General features: G+C 38.1%; 1 protein-coding gene across 14 annotated transcripts in view; it reads right to left on the bottom strand.

Annotated features, from left to right (window-relative positions):
• CLASP2 (cytoplasmic linker associated protein 2) overlaps positions 1 to 21451 on the bottom strand; it is a 163715-nt gene extending 142264 nt beyond the window's left edge. For all 14 annotated transcript variants that reach the window (XM_070575816.1, XM_070575821.1, XM_070575825.1 and 11 more), the window contains exons 1-5: positions 20999 to 21451; positions 8618 to 8696; positions 4468 to 4571; positions 2637 to 2728; positions 1399 to 1474 (exon numbers count right to left, since the gene is read on the bottom strand). In XM_070575816.1, the coding sequence (XP_070431917.1) occupies positions 1399 to 1474; positions 2637 to 2728; positions 4468 to 4571; positions 8618 to 8696; positions 20999 to 21193 (546 nt within the window). In that variant the 5' untranslated portion in view covers positions 21194 to 21451. The remainder of the gene's footprint in view (positions 1 to 1398; positions 1475 to 2636; positions 2729 to 4467; positions 4572 to 8617; positions 8697 to 20998) is intronic.
• Positions 21452 to 24620: the final 3169 nt, after the last annotated feature.

Raw genomic sequence — 24620 nt, 5'->3', positions numbered from 1 at the left:
AGGAAGATGGGCAACAGATGTTAGCTCAGGATGAATCCTTCTCAGAAAAAAAAAAAAAACCAACTTCCATTTGTAATAAGATTGTGTAAAGAACTGCCAATAAGAGTATGAATACAAATCATCATGGTTAATATATTTTCCTGGAATAAAACTGCTTTTCAAGATCGTGGCCTGAACTCAAACAGATATTTATACACCAAAGTTCACAGCATCATTATTCGTAATAGCCAAAAGGTAGAAACAACCCAAATGTCCATCCACGGATGAATGGATAAACAAAATGTGGTATAAACATACCATGGAGTATTATTCAGCCTTAAAAAGGAAAGAAAAGAAATTCTGACACATGCTACAACATGATGAACCTGGAAGACTTTACGCTAAGTGAGATCTGCCAGATACAAAAGGGCAAATATTGCATGGTTCCACTTTTGTGAGGTACATAGAGTAGTCAAATTCGTATGGAGAAAAATTAAAATGTGGTTGCCAGGAGCTGGAGGGTTGGGGAAAATGGGAGTTATTATTTAATGGGTAGAGTTTTAGTTTGGGAAGATGAAAAAGTTCTGGAGATGGCTGGTGGTGATGGTTGTAGAACAGTGTGAATGTACTTAACACCAATGAACTATACCCTTAAAAATGGCTGGAACGGTAAATTTTATGTTGTCTATATTTTACCACAATCAAAAGAAAAAAAATGTGGCCTAAAGACAGGAATTTGGAAGACAGCTCTAGTTCCCTTGCACAGCTCACTGTCAAAGAGCAAATGAAGAGACAGAACTCTACAAACCTCCAGAGGCAGAGCTAGGGCGTGAAAGCAGGGAAAATCTTATCCAGGGTAAATTCGAATGCCCAAGCTGTGCCACAAAGGTTACAGCTAAGATTCAACTCAACCAGGAGGGACAAGATCCAGAACACGCTCCTGTTATCATGCCTATAGTATAAGCAACTCAGGTAAAGAAATGTCTAACAAGTGATATACCACTGGCACAAATTCTCTCTGTTAAATAGGGTTATGACTGTTGCAAAAAGTTGTTGTTACACAACCACATTCAGAAATGAAGAAAGGAAGCTGACAACCTGTCCTCACAATTAACATATAGGAGGACTACAGAAGGGAATCCAGGTTCTTTGTCACTCAATCTTTCAAACTCAAGAACTATTCTTTAAGTCTCATCTCTTAATACTAGCCTTAACAAACTGACAAACTTAAGCAACTTATGTGAATATAATGTGTTCTTAAAAACTAACTTTGGTGGATTAGAAAAAATGAGGTGAAATCTTTATTTCACTACCCCCCACCACCCTCTCTTGTCTTCTTTTTAAAAATGGAATAAGAGCACTTGAAAGGAAGGAGTACCCAAAAAACTAATCAATGCTTGAATGTAAATAAAATTTTACCTGACTGTTGGAATCTCCAAATAGGATACACAAATGTGGTACCAACTTGCTGAGGACTAGTGGCTGAGCCCCAAAACTAAATATAATTTGAAAAAAAAATAAAGAGAATTTGGTTTTAATCAAACAGTAAACAAAATATCCTTATACTTTCTTCTTGTCTGTATCAACAAGACAAATATGGTGGAAAGCATGGGCACACATCATTAGAACATGAAGGAAATGAGACAAGCAAGAACTAATTCTAAACAATGTGAAATATGCAAACTTGAATAATCATAACTGACAATGAAATTGTCAACACATGATCCAACAAAGCAAAATGTTCAACCAATGGCGCTCTTAACTTAGCAACCTTTCAATAACTCAAGAAAATTTAAGCTTTTGCTTCAAAATAGTGAATTTTTTAGACTCTGGGTCTCAAATAAATTTGCATTCCAATAAAATCTTTATTTATGCTTATTTTGATGAGGTCATGGGTTGAAAGCAAATGACAGGAGAGCCGAAAACCACGAAAGCTGTGCAGACTGAACGCACTTACAAGCTCTAGATGGCAGTAAGGACCATAGAGGAGTAAAAGAAAATAAATGAAGGTATAGTTAGAGAAAAAGAAGTAACACTATAGGAAAAGTTGAAAGCTACTACATATTACCTATCTTGTCACAAAGAATTTGAAAAAATAATCCAGAAAGAGAACAAAAGCCCCAGTTTACAATTTCTTCACACCAGAATTCTGAACTCTGTGGCATCTATGCTGTCAGAACTCTGCACACTGCTACCAGATTCACCATCTAGCTACCTGGGAGAGTCTTGTTCAGTCTACAATTTTGGTAACCAACCACACTGCTCTAGAAAGCCAAGGAGGGGGAAATGGCCACAACATCCGAAACACCACTTAATTAAAAACAATTCCAAACTGGGTCCAGAAGAGAAGTAGATCCTAAGTTATATCAGCATACTTATTATATGACTAGCTACTTTGGTTAGCAACTATTAACATACTAAGAAAAAGACTTATTATCTTTGACTAATAATTTCAAATTAACAATACAAAAGATAACATACACACAAAAAATTAACAGATAAAGGTATCAAATAAAATAAAAACTCCTGTACCAGAGAGCAATGAATAACTATTTAAAATTTGTTATTTCCATAGCTTCCCTTGAGTCTTGTGAAATGGATATTGTCTTTTTTATGGAAAAATGAAAATGGCTATTTTCAGTAATCATAAAACTTACATGTTTAAGGTTTCAATAAGACACAGACACACGCCTTCTCGAGATCGAAAATTCTTGTGTTTAAAACCAGAAGTCAACTGTTCCCAAATGTACTATTTAAAAGAAAAGTAAACATGTATAACAAAAAATTAAATACCTCATGTTATAATCTTTTATCTATTCCCAACCTTACCAGCAACCTTAGTGGTAAGAGAATTTTCCCACGAGACTATTTCTCTACAAGTTTTTCTAAGCCAAATTTGCACCAATGCTGCTCTTACCCATTTTTTAATATCTTAACACATTTTTAGTTCACTTTAGATTTCAATTATTCTCAGAAAAACTATGTCCCAAATCTAAAAACCTTAGAATTTCCAAGGACAGAGAATTTCTTCTAAGCTTCAGAAACCTTCAATAACAATGCTACCATTATAAGCCCAGTAGTCCAGTAAGCATTTAAAAGGTCCAATGTTGCCTAGCAACTACTGTGGACTGTCACACTGAACAGGCTTTTTCAACATTTTATAATTCAGGCTTTTCTCCTTTTATCACTGGATCCATACACAGAAACATATTTGGGCAAGTCATTTTACTGCTACCTCCTATAATTTTCTTTTGGGAAAAGCATACATAAACCTAAACAAATAAGCTAAAACAACTATACGGGTTTGGTATAGGAAGGAATCCATCTTTATTTTCCCAAACATAACGCCAATTGTCCCAATCAATCCTTTTTCCATATTTACAAACATCACCCTTATCATTTACTAAATTCATGTACATGTACATGCACGCACGCACGCACGCACTCACACACACACACACTCACCCCTCTTCCTGGACTTTATTCTTTCTGGATTCTATATTCAGTTTTACTAATATATTTCTCTCTCTCTCTGCCAAACTTTCTGGAAGGTAACTTGGCAGTTTACAAAAAAAATCTTAAATGTGAATCACCTGACTCAGCAACACCATCTCTGAAACACTAGTCTATATAAACACTTATATTTACGTCCAAAGATACATGTACAAGGATGCCCCGTATAGTACTGTTTGTAATAACAGCATGTCAAAAACAAGTCAAAATTTGAACCCTTAAACAAGTGTTGAAGGATACCCACCAAACTATTAACAAGGACTTAGCTCTAAGGAACAAAATATCTGCAAAAACAGTTTACTTTTACAATTCAATACACTTTGATGTTTTATAAAATATATGTAATACTATAATGTTTAAATGGTATTTTAAATAACACATAATATCATTGTGTATACTGTAAATTCTGATTTTCCACTTAACATGAGCTATTCTTTAAATCCTTGTTTACATGTCAATTTATTTTTACTTTCAAAACATCTCCATAAGGGCAAATTTTTTCTACTGTATTCATAAAACATGGGTCACTGTCATAGAATATATGCCTTATATTATTAGTAACCACCTGTTAAAAAATTTGCTTCCTGTCTCTGTGACTTGCAGAAATTAATACATGTAGTAGTTCCCAAAATAAGCTTTCTCACTGAACACTATAATTTGCAGGTAAGGCAAACCAGAAAATCCTAAAGAATAATATAATCAGTATATTGTCAAATCTCTAAAATCTCTGAAGTAGCTTTTTAAAAAAACATTCAAGAGTAGAAAATACGAAAAGGAAAAGCAAAAAGCCAAAAAGTTAAATATTAACATTTTATCTTAAATTGCAGCTTCTCTAAAGCATTAGCAACAATTCATTGTTTAAAATTTCAGCCTTCACATCCCCTGGGGCTTCACTGACTTGCCGTGATTACCATCTATCTTTACCGATATTTCATCATTAATTAGCAAAATCCGAATTTTAAAATGTAGGCCTACCATAGGTGATGCTACTTGATCCATTAACTTCAATATCAGAGTCTGGGTTTCATCTCGAACCTTGTCTTTGGCATCTCCCATTCTGTCTATTAAAGCTACAATAACTAGAGAAAGACAGGGGGGAAAGAATAAATCTTTATAATTCATCTCCATTATAAGCTATAGTTTACAAAATTACAAACAGCAATTGTTTCCATAAATGAAAAGTTATCAGGTAAGCAAATTTTTTTAAGTTTTTTACTCTTGAGTCCAATCAAAAATAACTGAGAAGCAAGTTTCAAAAGAATAGATGCAGTATGACATTTACTTATAATAATAATGTTTAAAAACCAGGCAAGATGAAGTATTATTCTATTTAGAGATACATATAGATAGTTAAGCTCTACAAACCAGCAAGAGAATGATTATCCCAAAGGTCATGACAGTGGTTACCTCTAGCAGAGGGAGGAACATGTCATCAGGAAATGCAGAGAGGGAGTATCTAAGGAACTGGCAAAGTTCTGCTTTCTTGACCCAGGCACAGGCAGGTGTTGGTTTTATAATTATTCTTCAAATTGTATATGTTTGTTATGCATTGTTCCATATGTACGACATATCACTCAACTGAGAAAAACAAAAGCCTAGGCCCCTGAGATTGAGGTCTTTCTCTACTACGTCCAAGACTTTGGCATAATGCCCATAATAAGCATTCAGAAGTGTCAGCAGAAGTCTTCCTCAAAGATCTGTAAATAATATAATGACCAGTGAATTATCCTTCAACATGTTGAACATTCAAGAGATAATTATTGGGAATCCAAAATAGAGCTTTTCACCCTGTAGACTCTCAATAAGAACTTGTTAAACAAATGAATAAATCCATCACACTGGAATTTGGACAGTGAAACAAGGAAGAACTTTAAAGCATAGCTGTTAGCATATTTTATTCTCTGCATTGTACAAGACGCAAAACTGATGACCAGACATCCTGATTATTCTAGTACTCTTTCTACAATACCATTCTGGATTAAAACTATCTGTTTAAGATCTGTAAATTATGAGACCCTTTACTGAATTTAGTTATCATAAAACCAGGGTTGGTGATCAGTGTTAAATGTAAATTATATATTTTTTTTTTGGCAGAAAATTTTATCTTTTCACAGTACATGTGGTCACAAAAGAAAATTTAAATATTTTATATTAAAAAATTAATAGAGCCCATACTCTTTTTGGAACTTTGTCTGAAACTGAACATGAATCTCAATTTTCCTGAAACATCTCTTCACTTTTGTTTTTTTTTTAAAGATTGGCACCTGAGCTAACAACTGCTGCCAATCTTCCTTTTTTTCCCCCAGCTTTTTTTTTCCCCCTAAATCCCCCCAGTACATAGTTGTATATTTTAGTTGTGGGTCCTTCTAGTTGTGGCATGTGGGATGCCACCTCAACATGGCCTAACGAGCGGTGCCATGTCTGTGCCCAGGATCCAAACCCTGGGCCGCCGAAGCAGAGCGCACGAACTTAACCACTCGGCCACGGAGCCGGCCCTATCATCTCTTCAGTTTTAACGTAAAAAGACAAAAAAATACCCATAAGGATAGTTAATAGTGCACCAAAAGAAAACAATGTCACTCACATCAAGTTACATATATCTAAGGTTACATTAAAAAAGAAAACCTTCAGCACACAATTTAATTCTATTCCTTCCTTTTACAGAAAGGCTCCTAAAGTGGTTTGGCTAAGGTCTAAGACAGGATAAAACAAGAAAGCTAATCCTGGAACTCTTAGTCTAGTACTGTAACACTGTAAGAGTACACAGATATAATGCTTATCTTGCAGAGCTATTGTACAAATGAGAAATAATGTGAGGATAATCTTTTGTGTACGTGAAGTAGATAAGCCCAGTAAATGAGTAAAAAGTAGGCAGTCAATAAATGGTAGCAAAGTTGTGATGAAATTTTCCCGTTATACCACACTGACTCTCAAGTAACAAGTTCAAGTTTCACTAAGGACAATGATGAGCACTTAGAGTTCAAAGTAAAAATGATATTGATTAACAGTAAATGCACAGGGATAATCAGAAAGAGTAGATCAAAAGATAAAAAACTATACATATAAGAATATGCAGATATGTAGGAAACACATATGAAAAACACTAACCAACAAAAGCAACTTAATGTAATTTATTAAGTATTTAAGGATATAAGAATCATGGAGTAGAGAAAAATTCAATGTAGGGTAAGGTTAACCTGAAAAGCTCCCAAATAATGAAACGTGAAGTGAAAAAGAACAAAAGACCACGGAGAAGAGGAGAAGATTTCAAAAAGAAAGAGCACAACAGAGGCATAAACAAGTTAAAACAGAATTAACAAGAGTGAGCAAGTTTCTGATCAGCTAGAGTGAGAGAGAGAAAGCACTTGCTGAAGATCATGAATAAATAAGGCTTCTGAGATAAAGAAGGGACATAGGCGCAGAGAACTGGAACACCAAGGACAATAAAACAGAAGTAAGTTCTGAAAGCAGGGCAGTCCCGGGAGAAACAAACTAGGATTCTAGTCCCAATACTACCACTGCCTCAATATGAGTGAGCAGTCAGTACATCAAACCCCATTTGGCCCTCCTTGTGTCTAAAAAATGAGTGAGAGACATAATACCTGGAATTACTCTCAAGTTTAAAATACTATCTTGTAACAACTAATAATAGAGAGTTACTACAAGGCAGGGGTTACAAACACAAACACCTATGGTCAGGGAGGTTCGGAAAATGTCAAAAATGAACCAGATCTAAGAAGTGCAGTATTCCAACCCTGCTGTGTTATAACCGATATTCTCAGCTATGAGGAGACAAGAGGAGATGGGACACAAAGAGATGACGCGAGTGATAATAAATTGGAAAGCTCATGACTCAGACAATAGGGAAGCTACAACCCAGCTTCAGCCAATAATTATATGTGAGAATGGAAGATCAGGGCTGCCAAACTGGCCAATTTTTCAAGACAAGCCAGAAATATGAATTTTTATGTAAAACTTCCTAATTTTAAACACTGATTCAAAACATCTTAAGAAAATACATAAGCAAGTAAAAAATGTTTGCAGAGCATGGTTTTTAACATCTATAGGATTTTATGGAGGACACTGACATAGCAAAAATCATCTTTTCAGAAGATATTCATACAAAGAATGAATTGGAACCAGGTATTGATTAAAAAGGGAATAATGAAGAGGAAAACTCATTAAGATGCTTCTGCTAAAAGCAGACAGTAAAAAGAAAAGAAAAAGTTGGCAGAATTTGGCAGCATACCAAACATAAAGAAAAAAGCTGACCAAAGATAACTAGAAAATAAGTGTGATGATGCATTAGGAGGCATTAACTTAATCCATAAAAGAAAATCAAGAACATGTGAGGCTACCCTTAAATGTTTCCATATAACGGGAACCAAATAAACTCACCAAAGCACTCCAAAAGGCATATGAAGGTCATTCAGGTTTGGAAAATAGGTCAGAGCCAACTTGTAATCCTAACTACTACACAAAGAAGAGCACTGTACTAGTATATTGTACTGTACTGCAAACACACCGTTAAGTAAGTGCTGCTCAAAATACGGGTGGCAGTGTAGGACCAGTGTACAAACTATTTATGGCAAAGAAATTGAGAGTGTTTATAAAACAAAATTTCTGAAACAGTCTGACCAAAGCAATTTTGTTTGTTGAATCTAGTAATAAAGTGGGCCTTATATATTTTTTATTTCATTTTGCTGAAATTTATTTTTATTGTATTTTACAAAATATTGGTCTGCAACAGACCAGCAATGAAAGAACTGGTCCTTCACCACAGATAGTCTGAAAAGTGGTGCTATAAGTTATAATATAAATGTTTAATATGTTACAAAAAAAAGTAAAAGATATAGTAAAAAATTTGAAAATATGAAGTAAAAATCTATCAGCAGTATATTTAATGTTTTTTGCTTTTGTTTTTTTGTCTCAAAGAGAATACAATTATTTATTTAGATAGGCTTAAAATCTTTTGTCTGGGTAAACTAAAGCTAATTAGCAGATCTCTGGGTTGTACAAAATTACATTTGCGCTTTTACAGAGAATTTATTCTGTTAAACAAAAACTATGAGAAAAAGTATGTCAAAACCTACAATAATTTTTTAAATAAGTAAAGTTAACTTACCCATTGCTACATAGGACTTAAATCGTGTTGATAATCTGTCCACAAAGGCACTTAAAATTTCCAATCCCATTAATGAAACCTATAGAAAGAAATTTTAATAGATACAAATTACTGATGCACACTTTAAATATGAGTATTTAATTGTTGACATAAAAGATTTTCATATAATATATTACCAAGTTTTAAAAAAATAAGGAGATTGAAGTATTCAGGGGTGAACAGTTTGAGGTTAGAGCACCCTATTCTCAAATGGCTCAATAATAATAATAATAATAATAATAATAACAACAATAATGTGTAAATAGACAGGAAGATAGTAATGAAGCATATTTGCCGAAATGTTAATAACTGGTAAACTGAGTGAAGGGTACACAGGAGTTCACTGACTATACTCGCAACTTTCCTGTAATGTTGAAATGTTTCCTAAATGAAACAGTTAAAAATTAAAAGAGCACCTTTAATTACAGAGGAATTTCAGCTTCTGTCTAGGATGGAAAAACTGGAAAAAACATCACACCCATTGTAATAAAAAAATGTCAAATAATCTACAAAATCATAACTATTCTTAAATCCATCAGAAAGCTGAGGTTGTAGAATAATCAACTAGCCTGAAATCTAAGGAAAAACAGATGCCTCCAAGGCAAGATGGGATATAAACAGAAGGTCACACACGGCAGAGGACAGAAGAAAAGCAAAGCCATGACACAAGTGGGTAAGAATTCACCTATATTTAACTCATTGTTAACAGCTGAGTGTGGGCTAGTATGAAAATACAGAATCCCTAGTAGCTACAGACACAGGAGAGTTTATACCCACTTGTAAGCTCTTTCTCTACAAACCTCCACTAGTCTCTCATAATTAAGACCAAGGACAGGGCAGGAGACCCGAGGAAGTATCTCTCGGTGGTACAGGTCTCGAAGGAAGGGAGCCGCTGCTCCAAACCTTTCCTGTACACTTGTCCTATAAGAAACAAAAGTTTGAAACTACTGATGGAAAGACAAACACAATCGTCCCCAGGACAGAGGCAAAAATTCACTGTTACTGAGTACAGAGAAAAGAAAAAATGCTATCTCAGGGGGAGGAGCAGAAAACCATCCTGGGCTCAGATGAGTAAAAGTGTCCAAGTGAAGAGAGGCAGGATCTGATAAAGCCTCACCCTCAAGATGCAAAGACAAAAGGCTCCTAAGACCGAAGCTGGACCAGAAAAATAGAGAATGCTACCCACTCTCCATAACCAGGCTAGCAAGAACAGAATAAGAAGCAACTCCAGTTTATCACCAGGGAAGGAGAGAACATAGAGAAAAATCTTCTATGAAGAGAAGGCCTAAAGTGTGCAGTGGAGCAGAAACATTGAGGACCCAACAATTCCACTCCTAACCATATATACCCAAAGGAACTAAAGAAGGACACAAATAGATACTTGTATGACAACGTTCATTACAGCATTAGTCACAAGGGCCAAAGAGTGGAAAGCCCACATGTCCATCAATTGACGAATGAATTAAAAAAATGTGGTATATGCATTCAATTGAAGATTATTTGGCCATAAAGAGGAATGACTGATACATGTTACAACATGGATGGACCTTCCAAAACATTATGATAGGAGGAAAAAAACCAGTCACAAATGGCCATATGTTGTATGATTCAATTTATAAGAAATATCTAGGACAGGTAAATCTATAAAGATAGAAAGTAGATTAGTGGTTGCTTAGGACTAGAAGATCTGAGGGGACAGAGAGGTAACAGCTAAAAGGTACAGACATCTTTTTGAGGTGATAAAAATGTTCTAAAACTGACTGTGCTGATGGTTGTGTGTATCTGTAAATACACTAAAAATCAATGAATTGTGTACTTCAAATGAATGAACTGTATGGTATGTGAATTGTATCAATAAAACTCTTACAAAAATCATTGGAAATCCACGAATAGACTCACACATAAAATTTAACAGATGATAAAAGCAGTATCTCAAATCAGCAGGAAAAACATGCACACTTAGTAAGATCTCACTTGGGAATCTATCCCTAAAATATACTGGCAAAAAAGAAACTTCAGCGTCTTTCAAAATCTTGTTGTTGATCAAAGGAGCTATAGATAAAAGACAGAAGTAGTAAAAAGTGCAGTACTCAATCTGAATTAGAATATCAGTATAAACTCATGATGTATTTTTCTTTGAAATTAAAATAAAACCTAACCCTATCCATTGAAAAAAATCTAGAAACAATGATCAAACGAGTAACAATGAGTTCCACCAGCACCCACACTGTATTTTCCATATACCATTTCCTACTAAAAGGAACCAGAGCTTCTTGGAGAAGTGGCTGAGTCCAGGGCAAGAGCAGGAAATACGACATCCTGTAATACCAAATAGCAAAGACGCTACCAAAGATTACTAGGGTCATGTCGAGACAGGACAGTTTGAATAGCAATAAGGATAATAACTGCATTGCTCTGAAACTCATTAGATATGTTTAAATAGAAGAGTTCATAACAAGAACAAAAACTACTTGGCCAACACTGGAGGCTGCTAGAAGACCACCTCATTATTTTGACAATTAGTAAATAAAAGGAAAGAATTATATGAACTGTATCTGCCTTTCTATGTAAACTATATCACTGGGTAACCAAATAGTAGTAAACGGGAGAAGTTTCTCTTCATGATAAAACTGAGGCTGTCCTACTCTGGCACATCATGAGAAGGCAGGATTCTTTGGAAAAGATAATGCTGGGAAAAGTAAAAAGTATCAGGAAAAGAGGAAGACCAAATATGAAGTGGATTGACTCCATAAATGAGGCTGTGGGCACGAGTCTACAGAAGCTATGTTAGGGTTGTTGAGGATAGGACATTGTGGACATCGCTCACTCATAGGGTCACCAGGAGTCTGAGGCTGATGGCAAGATAACAAGTTAAGAGATCTAAACACTGAACGTTAATGATGGCTGCTAACATCACAACAAGAGACTATCAGACCTTAAGAGGCTTCCTGATGTTATGTGCCTCCTGATGGAAGAAGAACACTATTTATAAAGTAGTCTTCCCACAAAAAAGAAAACCAGACTGAATCTGATCAAACTTTAGATCCAACTACTAACTTACAGGAAATACAGAAGGAACAAACAACATCACAGGAATGAAATCAGCAAAACCCAGACTGTAGGAAACTCTACCACAAATAAAATCCAAGATTTTTGAAAAGAGAGACCAAGGGAGAAAGAGATTTAAAAAGACTCAACAAACATGTTAACTGAGGTAGGCAGAATAATAGCCTCCCAAAGGTGTTTACATCTTAACCACCAAGACCTGTGAATATGTTACCTTACAAGGCAAAAAGAACTTTAAAGATGTAGTTAAGGATGTTAAAATGGGGGAATTACCCTGGATTACCCAGGCCCAATGCATCACAAGAGCCCTTATAAGAGGGAGGATGGAGAGCCAAACTCAGAGGAGATGTGATGATGGAAGCAGTGGTCAGAGAGAAAGATTTGAAGACGCTATATTGCTGGCTTTGAAGATGGAAAAAGAGGCCATGAGCCAAGAAATGCAGGCAGTTTGTAAAAGCTGGAAAATTCTCTCCTACAGTCTCCAGAAGGAATAAAATCCTGCTGAAACCTTGATTTTATCCCAATGAAACCCATTTTGGACTTCTGACCTGCAGAACTGTAAGAATATAAATGTTGTTTTAAGCTAGTAAGTGCATGGGAATTGGATAAAGCAGCAACAGGAAACCAATATATTAACAAATCACAATGTGTGAACTTTATTTGTATCTTGATTTTTCCTAAAACAACTAATTTAAAAATTTGCACATTTTAAAAAAATTGGAAATTTGAACCCTGGATATTTGATATCAAGGAATTTTTTTTTTTACATATGATAATGGTACTGAGGTTATGTTAATTATTTTTTTTTTAAAGATTGGCACCTGAGCTAACACCTATTGCCAATCTTCTTTTTTTTTTCCTTCTTCAACATTTCTCCCCAAAGTGCCCCCCAGTACATAGCTGTATATTCTAGTTGTAGGTCTTTCTAGTCGTGGCATGTGGGAAGCCGTCTCAGCACAGCTTGATGAGCAATGCCATGTCCACACCCAGGATCCGAACCAGTGAAACCCTGGGCCACCAACGTGGAGCACGTGAACTTAACCACTTAGCCATGGGTGGGCCCCCAAAATTTTTTTTAAAGAGCACTTATCTTTGAGAGACTAACCAGAAAGACTAATGAATGAAACAATGTATCCGTGATTTGTGACAAAGTGATGGGGCAGGATTAGCCATAGACCGATGTGTGTTATGGGTGTGTTATTTTATTGTCTACCTTTACACATGTTCAAAATTTTCCACACTAAAAATTTTTTCTAAAAAATTATAGTAAGCATGATTCCTAACGGTGAAATACTAGAACATACCCTTGAAACCCAGGAACAATTCAAGTACGCCCACACTCTTTTATTCAACCCCACCCTAAGGGTCCTGGCCAATGCACCAAAACCAAGCAAAACGAAAGGACTGGAGAGAAGAAGCAAAACTTTCATTAGTGTCTGATATTATTATATGTACAGAAAACTTAAAAGAACTCACAAATTGAATTTAAAAAGTTTTTAATTGTATAATAAGTAGGCTGGTCATAAAAACCAATATACAAAATGCCATTTCACTTCCATAGGCCAGAAAACAATTTTTAAAAAGACAAATAGCATTTATAATACTCAAACACTGTAAATTACCTAGAGTAAATCTAATAAAATGTGCAAAAGACCTATTTGGAGTAAATACTGAAACATTAATGAAAGACATTAAAGAAGACCTAAACAATTTTCATGGATAAAAAGAGGTCAATATTATAAAGATATCAAGTCTTCCCCAAAAAACATGATATTCAATGTAACTCCAATAAGAAGCCCCAATTTTTTGGTGCAACTTAACCAGCTGATTCTAACATTCACATGCGTTAGTAAATAAAGACCCAACGATAGTCAACTCATTCCTAAAGAATATGGTGGATGAATTTAACACAGCAAATATCAAGATTTACCACAGAGCTACAAATAATTTTCCTGAATTTCCACTTGCACATCTTTCAACTTAGCCTGCATCTTGGTTAAGGGTCCTTTCAGCAGAATATTAAAAAACCCCAAAAAAGAAGGAAATAAAACAACTAGAGTAATATTCCAGTTTGCTCCTCACCACTTCCTTAGGAACTCAAATGCCTCCATTCCAACCCTTTAAAATATAAAAGCAAAAAAAATGTACTTTCTAACAGGTATATACAAAATATAAAAGTAGGGGGTGGCCCCACGGCAAGGGGTTAAGTTCAGTGCGCTCTACTTTGGTGGCCTGGGTTCGGGGGTTTGGATACTGGACACAGACCTACAGCATTCATCAGCCATGCTGTGGCAGCAACCCACATATAAAGTGGAGGAAGACTGGCACAGACGTTAGCTCAGGGATAATATTCCTTAGCAAAAATAAATAAATAAAAGCAAACATATAAATACATAAAAAATGCTAAAAATATAAAAGCAAAAATAACATACTTTTTAACAGGTAGAAAAATGGAAACTCTAAAAAACAAACTTTGTGCTAAGACCAAGCTTAAATTTTAGGGTGTTTTCAAGTCATAAAACTGAAATTTTAAAAAATTTATGAAATGTTATCCTTAAGAAGTCCCAGAACCTTTAGGGTCATTTTCGCATTCTCTCTCTCTCTCCCTTTTCACCTCTGAATCACAAATGGTTGAAGGTGTTTGAGTAATCTGACGTCAATAAACTCACAAGCAAGTGTCACCTTGGCTATAGAGTTTCAATTCAATATAATGTTTAATCTTCCAAATAGTTTAAATCAGAAATGTTGTCAACCAACAGCACAGCTAAGTAATTGCATGAGAATCGCCACCAAGAACTTTCCATGTAAAAGTCAGAAAGCCTGACAACAAGAGTTCTTGAAATCTAGGAGGGACACAAGCTTAATTCATAATCACAGTTGTTTTACCACCATAGGTGGAACAGAAAAAAGGCCTGTATTGTTCATAACAAGCATATTCCTGTAATGCTCCTTCTCTCATTAGGAAATACTGTAGTTTTAAGGGGTATTCTTTTTCACAAACTAACTCAGTATCTAAGAAAATGAGTAAAAGAATGGATGGACTAATTGGCAAATGGACATGTATGCACAAATCAAATGAGTAAAACCAGATGGCTTACAAAATTTGAAAACCTGAAGAGAAATATCAGGTTATTTTCATATAAATATATAAGTAATAAAACTATTTCCCTCCAAAAGAGGGGAAACAAATGACTTAAAATTAAAGATACTGGTTAATTCTATGTAGAGTGAGGCGAGAGAAGTACAACCCAATATTTACACTTCTAGACATACACCCAAGAACAACTGTTCTCAATGGGGGGTGGTGTATGACACACAAGATTACTCCCCAGAGCTGTGCAGCCCAAAGGTACACGGTCATACTCGGCAGCCCGGCTGCCAGCCACTTAAGCAAATGAAAATCCTGTTTGAAGTTATCAGAGCCTAGAATTCTTTTTTTTGCATGGTTTTAGTATAAGAGTTTTCCAGGAATGCAGCCAGCAAATAAATCAATGGACAAGTGTGCTTTCATTTACTGATTCAACAAATATTGAAAGCCTGCTATGACTATAAATGCTGGAAGGTAGGTACAGTACTGGGAGTCTTAAGAAATCCCAATTCCGGGGCCGGCCCCATGGCTGAGTGGTTAAGTTCGCGTGCTCCACTTTGGCGGCCCAGGGTTTTGCCGGTTCGGATCCTGGGCACGGACATGGCACCGCTCATCAAGCCATGCTGAGGCAGCATCCCACATGTCACGGCTAGAAGGACCCACAGCTAAAAATATACAACTATGTACCGGGAGGCTTCAGGGAGAAAAAGGAAAAATAAAATCTTAAAAAAAAAAAAGAAATCCCAATTCCATTTTCTCAGTGAAGTGGGAAGCAAGACCATCAGCTGACACTGACGATGGAAGAAGAGATATTGTTAGGTCTGAGGAAGAGGAACAGATGTAAAATAGTTGTCTAAGCAAAAGAATAAATGAACTAAGAAAATATAGTATGATTGCCAGGCACCATGAAGGGCCCACTTGAAGGTCAGGAACTTGAAATCAAACCAGTTAAAGATTTTGTGTTGTTCTCCAACCACCTTCAGTTGCATTGGTGTAGTCTTGGGCAGGCAGTGTTGGATTAATCAGGATTGCATTTTATCAAATGAGGGACATAGAGTGGGAGTGAGGAGGGAAAGAATTAAGAATGGATGTAAGAGTGTGACTGACTGACCATGATATTTAAGCTCAGACAAGAGGGAGTGTGGGACAGTTAAAAAGCTAAATGAGGGAGCTGGCCCCGTGGCCTAGTGGTTAAAGTTCTGCATGGTCCACTTTGGTGGCCCCAGACCTACTCCACTCACCAGCCATGCTGTGGAGGCACCCCACATACAGAGTAGCGGAAGAGTGACACAGATGTTAGCTCAGGGCTAATCTTCCTCAAAGCAAAAAAAAATAAAATGAGGAAGACTGGCAACGGCTATTAGCTCAGGGTGAATCTTCCTCACCCAAAAAAAAAAGAAAGCAGCATCAGCAGCTAAATGGATAGGGTGTCACAAGGAGTGGTCCAACTCTTTAAGTTGGTGCACTCAAATAAATTTCAGAATTTAGAGTTCTAGGATATCACAGTCATCAACAGTAATGCCACTTGTGAAGTCTGAATCACCAGCAACCACACACTTGCAGTGGTCTGAATTGGCAGTGATAGTAGCATTTACACCAATAATATGTACTGGTGCACCCATCTGATTATCATCACGTCTTCATGGATAGTCAGAGTGGCACATTTACATATTGAAATATATTTTATCTCATTATAAATTATGTGTAATTTTCTTTTATAGCATAGTGAGGACATTATTGGGATTTTTAAAAATTATGTGTATTGGGTATTATCTATAAACTTTATTTCAGGATTGTATAGAGGGCATTAAAAGAGGGTACTGCATCTGACAGGGTTCAGAATCACTGCCATAGACAAACTCTCATGCACATATACAAGGTGACAACAAAAAAGACAATGTTAATAGTAAAAAGTTAAAAATAACCTGGACATTCTTCCTATATGGCAAGTAAAAGGAGGAGGCAAGATCCATATACACAAATACAGATCTCAAAACATTTTTTTAGCAAACTAAAACATGGTGTTTTTTAAGAAAATGATGATTTTAAGAAATACAAGCAAAGTGACACTGACATTGGAAAGTATCATCCTTCAAATGGCAAAGGAGCTATGATTTTGGATTCCAAGAAAAGACTTGAAATCCTAGCACATTACTTAGCCCAGCACTACATAGTTACAACATGAATGCTGTTTACCGTTTTCTCCAGTTTTAGAGTCAACTTACTATTATAGTTGCAGATAGGTATTACAAAAAGTGAACGTACTGCTGACAAATATTGCATACTGAAGAGGTTTACAAAAGTCCAGAAAAGGAAAATCCTAATCTCCCTAGGTTTAAGTACTCCTCCACCAATTCACCAGTTCTATGACCTAAGGCAAGATGCTACAAAATGAGGAAAACAGTAAGACTGACTTTCTAAGGCCATCTTAAAGATTAAAATGAGATTAATGCAAATAACATACTGGAGACAGTGCCTGATACTAAGCTCTCTTCAAACGGTGACCATATTTAACTGCATTTTAGCAGGGAAACTTTACTGCCATAATACCACTTTAAAATTTGGGGACTCCTGAAATTACAGGACTATCCTTAGCAAAAGTCAAATGCCAGAGCATATACATTACATACATACCTATTTCCCTATTTTTAATCTCCAATTATGACTTCTCCACTGAGCTCAAGACTCCAACCGTCTATTTAACATCTCAACTTGGGTTTTAAACAACCTTCTCAAACCAAACTTTTTACTTCCTTCACCCAGCTTGTTCTCTCTGTCTTCCCCATTTCAGTCTTTCACTCTATTGGTGCTTAAGCAAGGCAGTTATCCCTAATTCCTCTCTCGACCCTCACACTCAATCCAACTGGAGGTCCTGCTGGCTCTACCACCAAATCACCCCCCAAATCTTCCACTTCTCAGCACTGCCATTGCTACCAAAACAGCCTTAGCCACCCCGCTTCTGCTGCTGCTCCTTCACAGTCTACTCTGTGAAGTAGACAGAGTAGCCACCAGTCTACATAAAACCCTCCAATGATTCAGAATAAAATCCTATAAGGCTCTTTCCACCTGCCTCCCCAAAGTCATCTTTCTTAACACCTCACTCACTTGTGAGCTCTAGCCATACTGGCCTTTCTCATGTTCCTTAACAGAACCAGGGCCTCTGCATTTGCAGCTTCCTCTGCCTAAACCATTCTTCACTCCTACATTTCTTTCATGTCTATACCCAAATTTCACCTCACTTCCTTGATTACCCCAAATAGTCTAACCTTATCCTCATTCTTTGACATCAGCTGACTTATAAGTACTTGTTACCTGAAATTATCTGATTTGTACACCCATCTGCCTTCCTCTAATAGGATCTCCATGACAGCAGGGATCTCACTCTCCATCTCCTTTCAGTCACCCTCTCAGCGAGGTCTGCAATGACAACTATTTAAAATTCCAACATTTGCATCCTGCCCAACATTCCCTATTCCTTTCACTGCTTTTCTCCAAAGCATTTATCACCATCTAACATACTGTAGATTTTAGTCATTTATCTTGTTGATCGCTCTCCCTCCACTAGAATCCAAGCCCACAAAGGCAAGGATTTCTCTCTTCTTTTTCACTATTGTGTCCAAAACGCCTAGAAAAGTGCATGCCTGCACATGGTAGGTCCTCAATAAATATCCAAATGAGGCTGAATGAATGCGCTTTACTAGTCTTGTTCACAGCTAAATCTTTAGTATCTAGAACAACATCCAGCATATAGTATAGCCATTCAAATTCAGTGAAGCAAGACAATCATTAAGACACTCAAAACCTGAAGTACTATCAAATCCAAAGAAACATGCTATTTTATTCAGCACAATTTGAAATTTGAGTACAATTCTCTATTTGTGTGTACGTTCAAAAAATTCTATGATAAACTTTTCCAAAAGAGTTAAATATGTTCACTCTATCTTGAGAAAAAAATGATGACCTAGTTTGGTAATTTAAGCTTATAAAACCCAAATAAGAAAGTAATTAGAATCCCCTCTCTCTGACAATGTCATAAAAGCTTTTATACACTATTTGGTAGAAAGGAGAGAACTAATGATTCAGGAAGGAGAGAGCAGAATTGATGAATTAATGTCCTTGAGTAGGCAAGAGGGCATGGGGTCTAATACGCATGTGAAGGGACTGGTATAAGTGAGATAGATAGACAATTCATTCATCGTAACAGAGAAGAAGGTAGAATATACGAGCACAGCTACAAACAAGTATGTAGATAAGGCTGTGGGAGCCTATAGCAGTTCTCTTCTGATTGCTGAAATTATCTCTGGCTGCAGTATCTAGTGAGGAGCATGGAGAGAACGTGTAGTAAAGAGATGAGAACTTGGGTCAGATCCCTGATGGATCAGAACTCTCAAGGACTAGTTAAAGGACAAACATAGCACTGAGTGGAAGCAGTGCTTAGAGATACAAAAGAAAAATTGGAATACTGTGGTATCATAGAAGCCAAGAGGGGCCAGCCCTGTGGCCAAGTGGTTAAGTTCACACGCTTCCCTTTGGCGGCCCAGGGTTTCACTGGTTTGGATCCTGGGCGCAGACCTAGCACCACTCATCAAGCCATGCTGAGGCGGTGTCCCACATGCCCAACTAGAAGGACCTATAACTAGTAAATACAACTACCTACTGGGGGGCTTTGGGAAGAAGAAGAAAAAAAAGAAGCCAAGAGTGTTTCAAGTGCTGGGACTGCTCAACTGCATTCACTGACGGTACTTATGAAGAATGAGATGGCCCACAACAGTCACCACAGCCAGTGGAGAAGGTGACAGAACAACCTTCACTTGGGAAGGGGAACAAGCATTACCAAGGAGCTGACTTTCTACAACAGCCTATGCTGCAACATAAAATCAACTATCTTGAGTGTACACATGCTCTTCTTACACTGTAAGTAAATTTAGCTTGTTTCTTCCAAAGAAAAAAGACTAAACCCCCAACCAGTAATGATATATTATTAAACACTAACTTTTCCCAAAGTTTTAAAAAATGATAATAAAGAGATAGTATGTAATGGAGCATCAAGGTGGTTAATTCTCAAACTGTTAATTATCCTCACAAAAGTCAAAACCTTCAAAATCTCATATAAGTTTCACTATTAAATCTGCATAATTCTAGAGTTTGCTTTTCTTCTCTATAATGATAAAGCTTTCAAAGTACAGCCTACTTATTCGCTGGGTTGTAAGTATATATTACTAAAAAGAATCACTTCATCCACAGGAGGTTGGGGCCAGCATTTTAAAGCAACACTGCCACCAGAAGACTAGAAAGAAAACTAACTGCTAAAAACTACAGCACTAGGCTAATCACAGAATATTAACCTGGTCTCCCAACGAGGCTGCATTACAACCTGCCTACTATCGGCCCTTCGGAAACACTCATTCCTTCTTGTACCCCATCCTTCTATTTTTTGTCTTCAGCATTAGCTAACCTGCTAGGACACGGTTTCAAATCCCAGCCAGTCCTCAACTGCGGCAAAATAAAATGACAGAGAGCGTTCAATTGCTTTCTGCCGACAATAAACTAAAAACGAAAGAATAATGGCCTGGGGTCAGTATCTTTTCGTTAAAGATAAACTTAATCGGGAGCCTGATTCAGCTCTAAAGATGCCTTAGAGAGGAAGAGCATAACCTTCGAGACACAAAAGTTATCAAAAAGAAAGAAAGAAGGAAACAGGAGAGTAAGTAGGATAAAAATCACTAAGAAGAAGAATTAACTTGACACCGCTTTTCAACTGAAAAATTGTATCCTAACGTCCTATGACTTGGTCTAGGTAATGTTTACATTGGTACAACCAAATGTAAAAAGTCTTCGAGCCCTTTGTGTGTGTAAATTATTAGCGATTTTTTGAAAAGATGATTAAACACTGGGCCTTAATGTCAAGTAACTCCGCACCGTGTCACGGAATCGCTGAATTTGTCACTGTTCACAAGTGGGGGAAAACTTGGTCGTGGTGGGAAGTCAGTCCCCTGCTCGCGTTCGGAGAGGGAGGCTAGCCAGTGCGGGCGCGGCAGAGGCCCCCCCAGTCCATGGGTTTCCCCTTTACCGGGTGGTTCCGAGGCGCCAGGCGCGCCCCGGGGCTCGCCCGGCCGGACGCGCACGTCCGGAATTAAAGGGCTGGCTGCGGAGGAGGCGCCTGGCCCGGCCGCGCCGCCGCCGCTTACCCGGTAGTTGCTCGAGCCCACCCAGCCAGTGAGCGCGTCGACCGTCTTGCCCAGGCGGCCCAGGTCCTCCTCCAGGTCCGGGATGGCGCCGGGGGCGCCGAGGTAGAGCAGCAGCTCCTGGCCGACCTGCAGGCGCCCGCCGACGTCCTTCTGCTGCACCTGGGCGCCAAAGTACTCCATGCTGCGGGGCTCCATGGCCGCGCCCGCCCGCCCGCCCGCCAGCCCGTGAGGGGCCAACTTTCGCCGAGCGCCGCCCAGCCGCCAGTGCGGGGCCCCGCGGGAACGGGCGGGAAGCGCTCGGTCCGGCCGACGCGCGGCTCGCGGGGCGCGGCGGGCGGCGGGAGCAGCGCCAGGCGCCGAGCGGCCCCCAAACTACTCAAACTCGGCGCCCCCCGAGCCCCAGCCCGCTTCAGAGGCCGCTGCCGCCGGTGACGTCAGCACGCGCGTGACGTCAGCGCGACGCCGGCGAGCGCCCGCCCGTCTGGGCTCCAGCTTCGCGGCGGCAGCGGCCGCGGCGGAAACCGCTGGGGCCAGTGGGACCCCGGTGGGGGGAATTGGGGTCGAAGTGGGTCGGCGTCCTCTGCAGGTCGGTCGTTCTCCGCCACCCGCTGTCGCTGCGCCCTGCCCCTGCCCTGTAAAATATAGAAAGCTTCCAAATTTTCCCCTACTTGAAATCAACACTTGGGGAAGTTTCTGGTACTTGGAATCCCCCTTCCCCATTCCCACTCCTGTTTTTTTTTAACCTTGTAGAATACACTTCCTCATTTTAAAAAATTATGATCTCTGCTTCCTGACCCCATTGGTTAGGTCACCATGTAATGCTTTTTTTTTTAAACAGGTTTAATTTACATTAGGTAAAATGCACAGATTTTAAACGTACGGTCCGTGAGTTTTGGCAAATATATTCACCAGGGTAACCACTACCCAATGAAGACAGATCACATTTCCATCACTCCAGGAACTTCCGGGAACTTCCCAGTCAATAACTACTGCCCCCTCCCCCACGCAATTCTAATCTGATTTCTATCACTTTAGCATAGTTTTCCCTGTTCTTTAACTTCACATAACTTCATACACGGTACTCATTTTGAGTCAGGTTTCTCTCTGTCTCTTTAATGTTACGAGATTCATCCAGTGTGTTGCTGTGTCAGTTCCTTTTTATTGCTGAGTAGTATTCCATTGTATGGAAGCACCACAATTGTTGACCCATTCACTGTTGATAGACATTTGCCTTGTTTTCAATTTTTTTATAATTATGGTTAAAGCTGCTATAACCGTTAGTGTATAAGTCATTGTGTGGACACGTTTTAATTTCTCTTGGGTAAATACCAAGGACTAGAATTGCTAGGTCTTATCATAAGTGTATGTTTAGCCTTCAAAGAAACTGCTAAACTGTTTTCCAAAGTGGCTGGACTATATTGCCCTGCCACCAGCAGTGCTTGAGAGTTCCAGTTGCTCCACATCCTCCACAATATTTAGTTTTAGCCAGTTTTGTGGATGTAAGGTGGTCTATAATACATTCTAAATGCACACCATATTTATCTTCCTGCCAGTTATTTCCAACCACAATTTAATAATTATTTGTACACTATCTATCTCCTCCACTACACAGAAAGCTCCAAGATCATTTGTGTTTTCCCTAGAATAGGGCTTGGCAAATAATGGGGGCTCAATCAATTTTTAAAAAAATTTTTTTAGGAAGATTATCCCTGAGCTAACTGCTGCCAATCCTCCTCTTTTTGCTGAGGAAGACTGGCCCTGAGCTAACATCCATGCCCATCTTCCTCTACTTTATATGTGGGACGCCTGCCCCAGCATGGCATGCGAAGCAGTGCCATGTCCGCACCTGGGGTCCTAACCGGCCAAACCTGGGCTGCTAAAGCAGAACGTGGGGCACTTAACCAATTCGCCACTGGGTGGACCCCAAAGCTCAATCAGTTTAAATTGAACAAGTGAATGAATTCAATGAATTGACATTTGAAATGTTCACAATAACAAAATAATAATAACAACAATACATTCAAAGGACTCTTTTCTGTATTTATTCTAAAATTTTTTTCCTATATTTCTGTGTTTCCCATTGTGTTGTGAAGTTTCTTCCATCTTTAATTGGCAGTAGTTTCCCTAAAACTGGTCCTCAATCAAATAAACTATGGTAACTATTTCTTTGGTGTTTAAAGACTCCATTTGTAAAGGGTTGCAGAACAATATAAAAAGAAGATCTTGTCTAGAAGAAGTTTACACTCTAATTGCCAGTGACCAGGTGCAGTATGTAGTGTAGAAAAAATAAAATGTAGGAGCCCTGGATTCTAAGTTCAGCCCTTCCTGTCCCTATGACCAAAAATAACTGCTGCTCTTCGCTCTCTGTTGTGTCCATTCACCTTTCTGAACTTTCATAACTCAAGGATCAAACCAGCTAGTCTTTAAGTTATAACTAAATAGTCTTCAACTTATAAGATAATGTGATGGCATTTAGTACCATTTCAAGTACCTATGAAATGCTTAGTGAACACTGATTACTATTACCTATGTATTTCCTCTGTGTGTTTCATTAATTCATCAACAAATGTCTTCTGAGCACTTTTTATGTGTTAGATACTGCAAGGCTCCATAGATATAAAGTTCGTTAGATCTGGCCTCCATGCAAACAAACTCATATGGCGAAAAGAAAATCAGCATTACTAGGATGCTACGATGGGGTAAGCCAAAGGGTTTTGGAAGCCTAGATGAGAGGCTCCTTATCTAGCTGGCACTGAGAAGGGGGGTAGGTTCCCAGAGAAGGTTATACTTAAACTGAGTTTTGAGAATATGTAGGAACTAGCTAATTAAAGAAGTTTTCTGGGGAATAGCATGTTTGTCTACATAATATAATCGTAACTATTTCAATTTAACATAGTTATTATATACCTCCTACAAAATCTACACATTTATCTATATCACTGTTGTCTGTCCTGGGTTAAACATCATTAGAGCAAAAAGTTCTCAAACTTTCTAGTTCACGGGACTCTTAGTATCTTAGTCATTTTTTCACACACTCCTAGACCAAAAGAAAGACCTAAGAAATACCACCTACTTTATAGTAAGATCCAAACAACTTAATGAGTATTTGTGTCCTAACATCTTAGTTGGCATATAAAAAAATAATACGCATAAATTGAAAAAATACATTTTTATTCATTCTTAAATAACAGTACTTAATTGCTAATGAGATGTCTGTGCTTGGTCACTGTGCAATTTTTCAAACCTTGGAATCAGACTGGATACTGCCATCCTCATCCTGTTGCACATTGATTTTCATGCAGCACTTGCTTTTCATCACAGCAACCATGGAAAACACAGCCTTGCCAAGATATGACATCAATGAAAGAAATGAATCACAATCTAATGTTGAAACTGTGAATTCCCTGGAGCCGGTAGTTCACTCCCTGTCTGACAGATGCCAAGTATCACTATTTCCCTTTAAAATTTAAAATATCCTGGAGGGCTGTTAGTGAGTTTGCTGCTGCACCCCATGCTGCGGGAGCACACAGTTTGGGAAGCTTGGCAGACAGATGCCTGATGATGCTCAAGTTATCAGAGAGACAAAGAACAGAAAACGCAAACAGCTGCTCATGCAGTAAGA

The sequence above is a fragment of the Equus przewalskii genome, chromosome 15 (assembly GCF_037783145.1).
Source record: "Equus przewalskii isolate Varuska chromosome 15, EquPr2, whole genome shotgun sequence".
Taxonomy (NCBI): Eukaryota; Metazoa; Chordata; class Mammalia; order Perissodactyla; family Equidae; genus Equus; species Equus przewalskii.
Note: the sequence above shows the minus strand (reverse complement) of the source record. Positions and strands in the feature narration are given on the sequence as shown.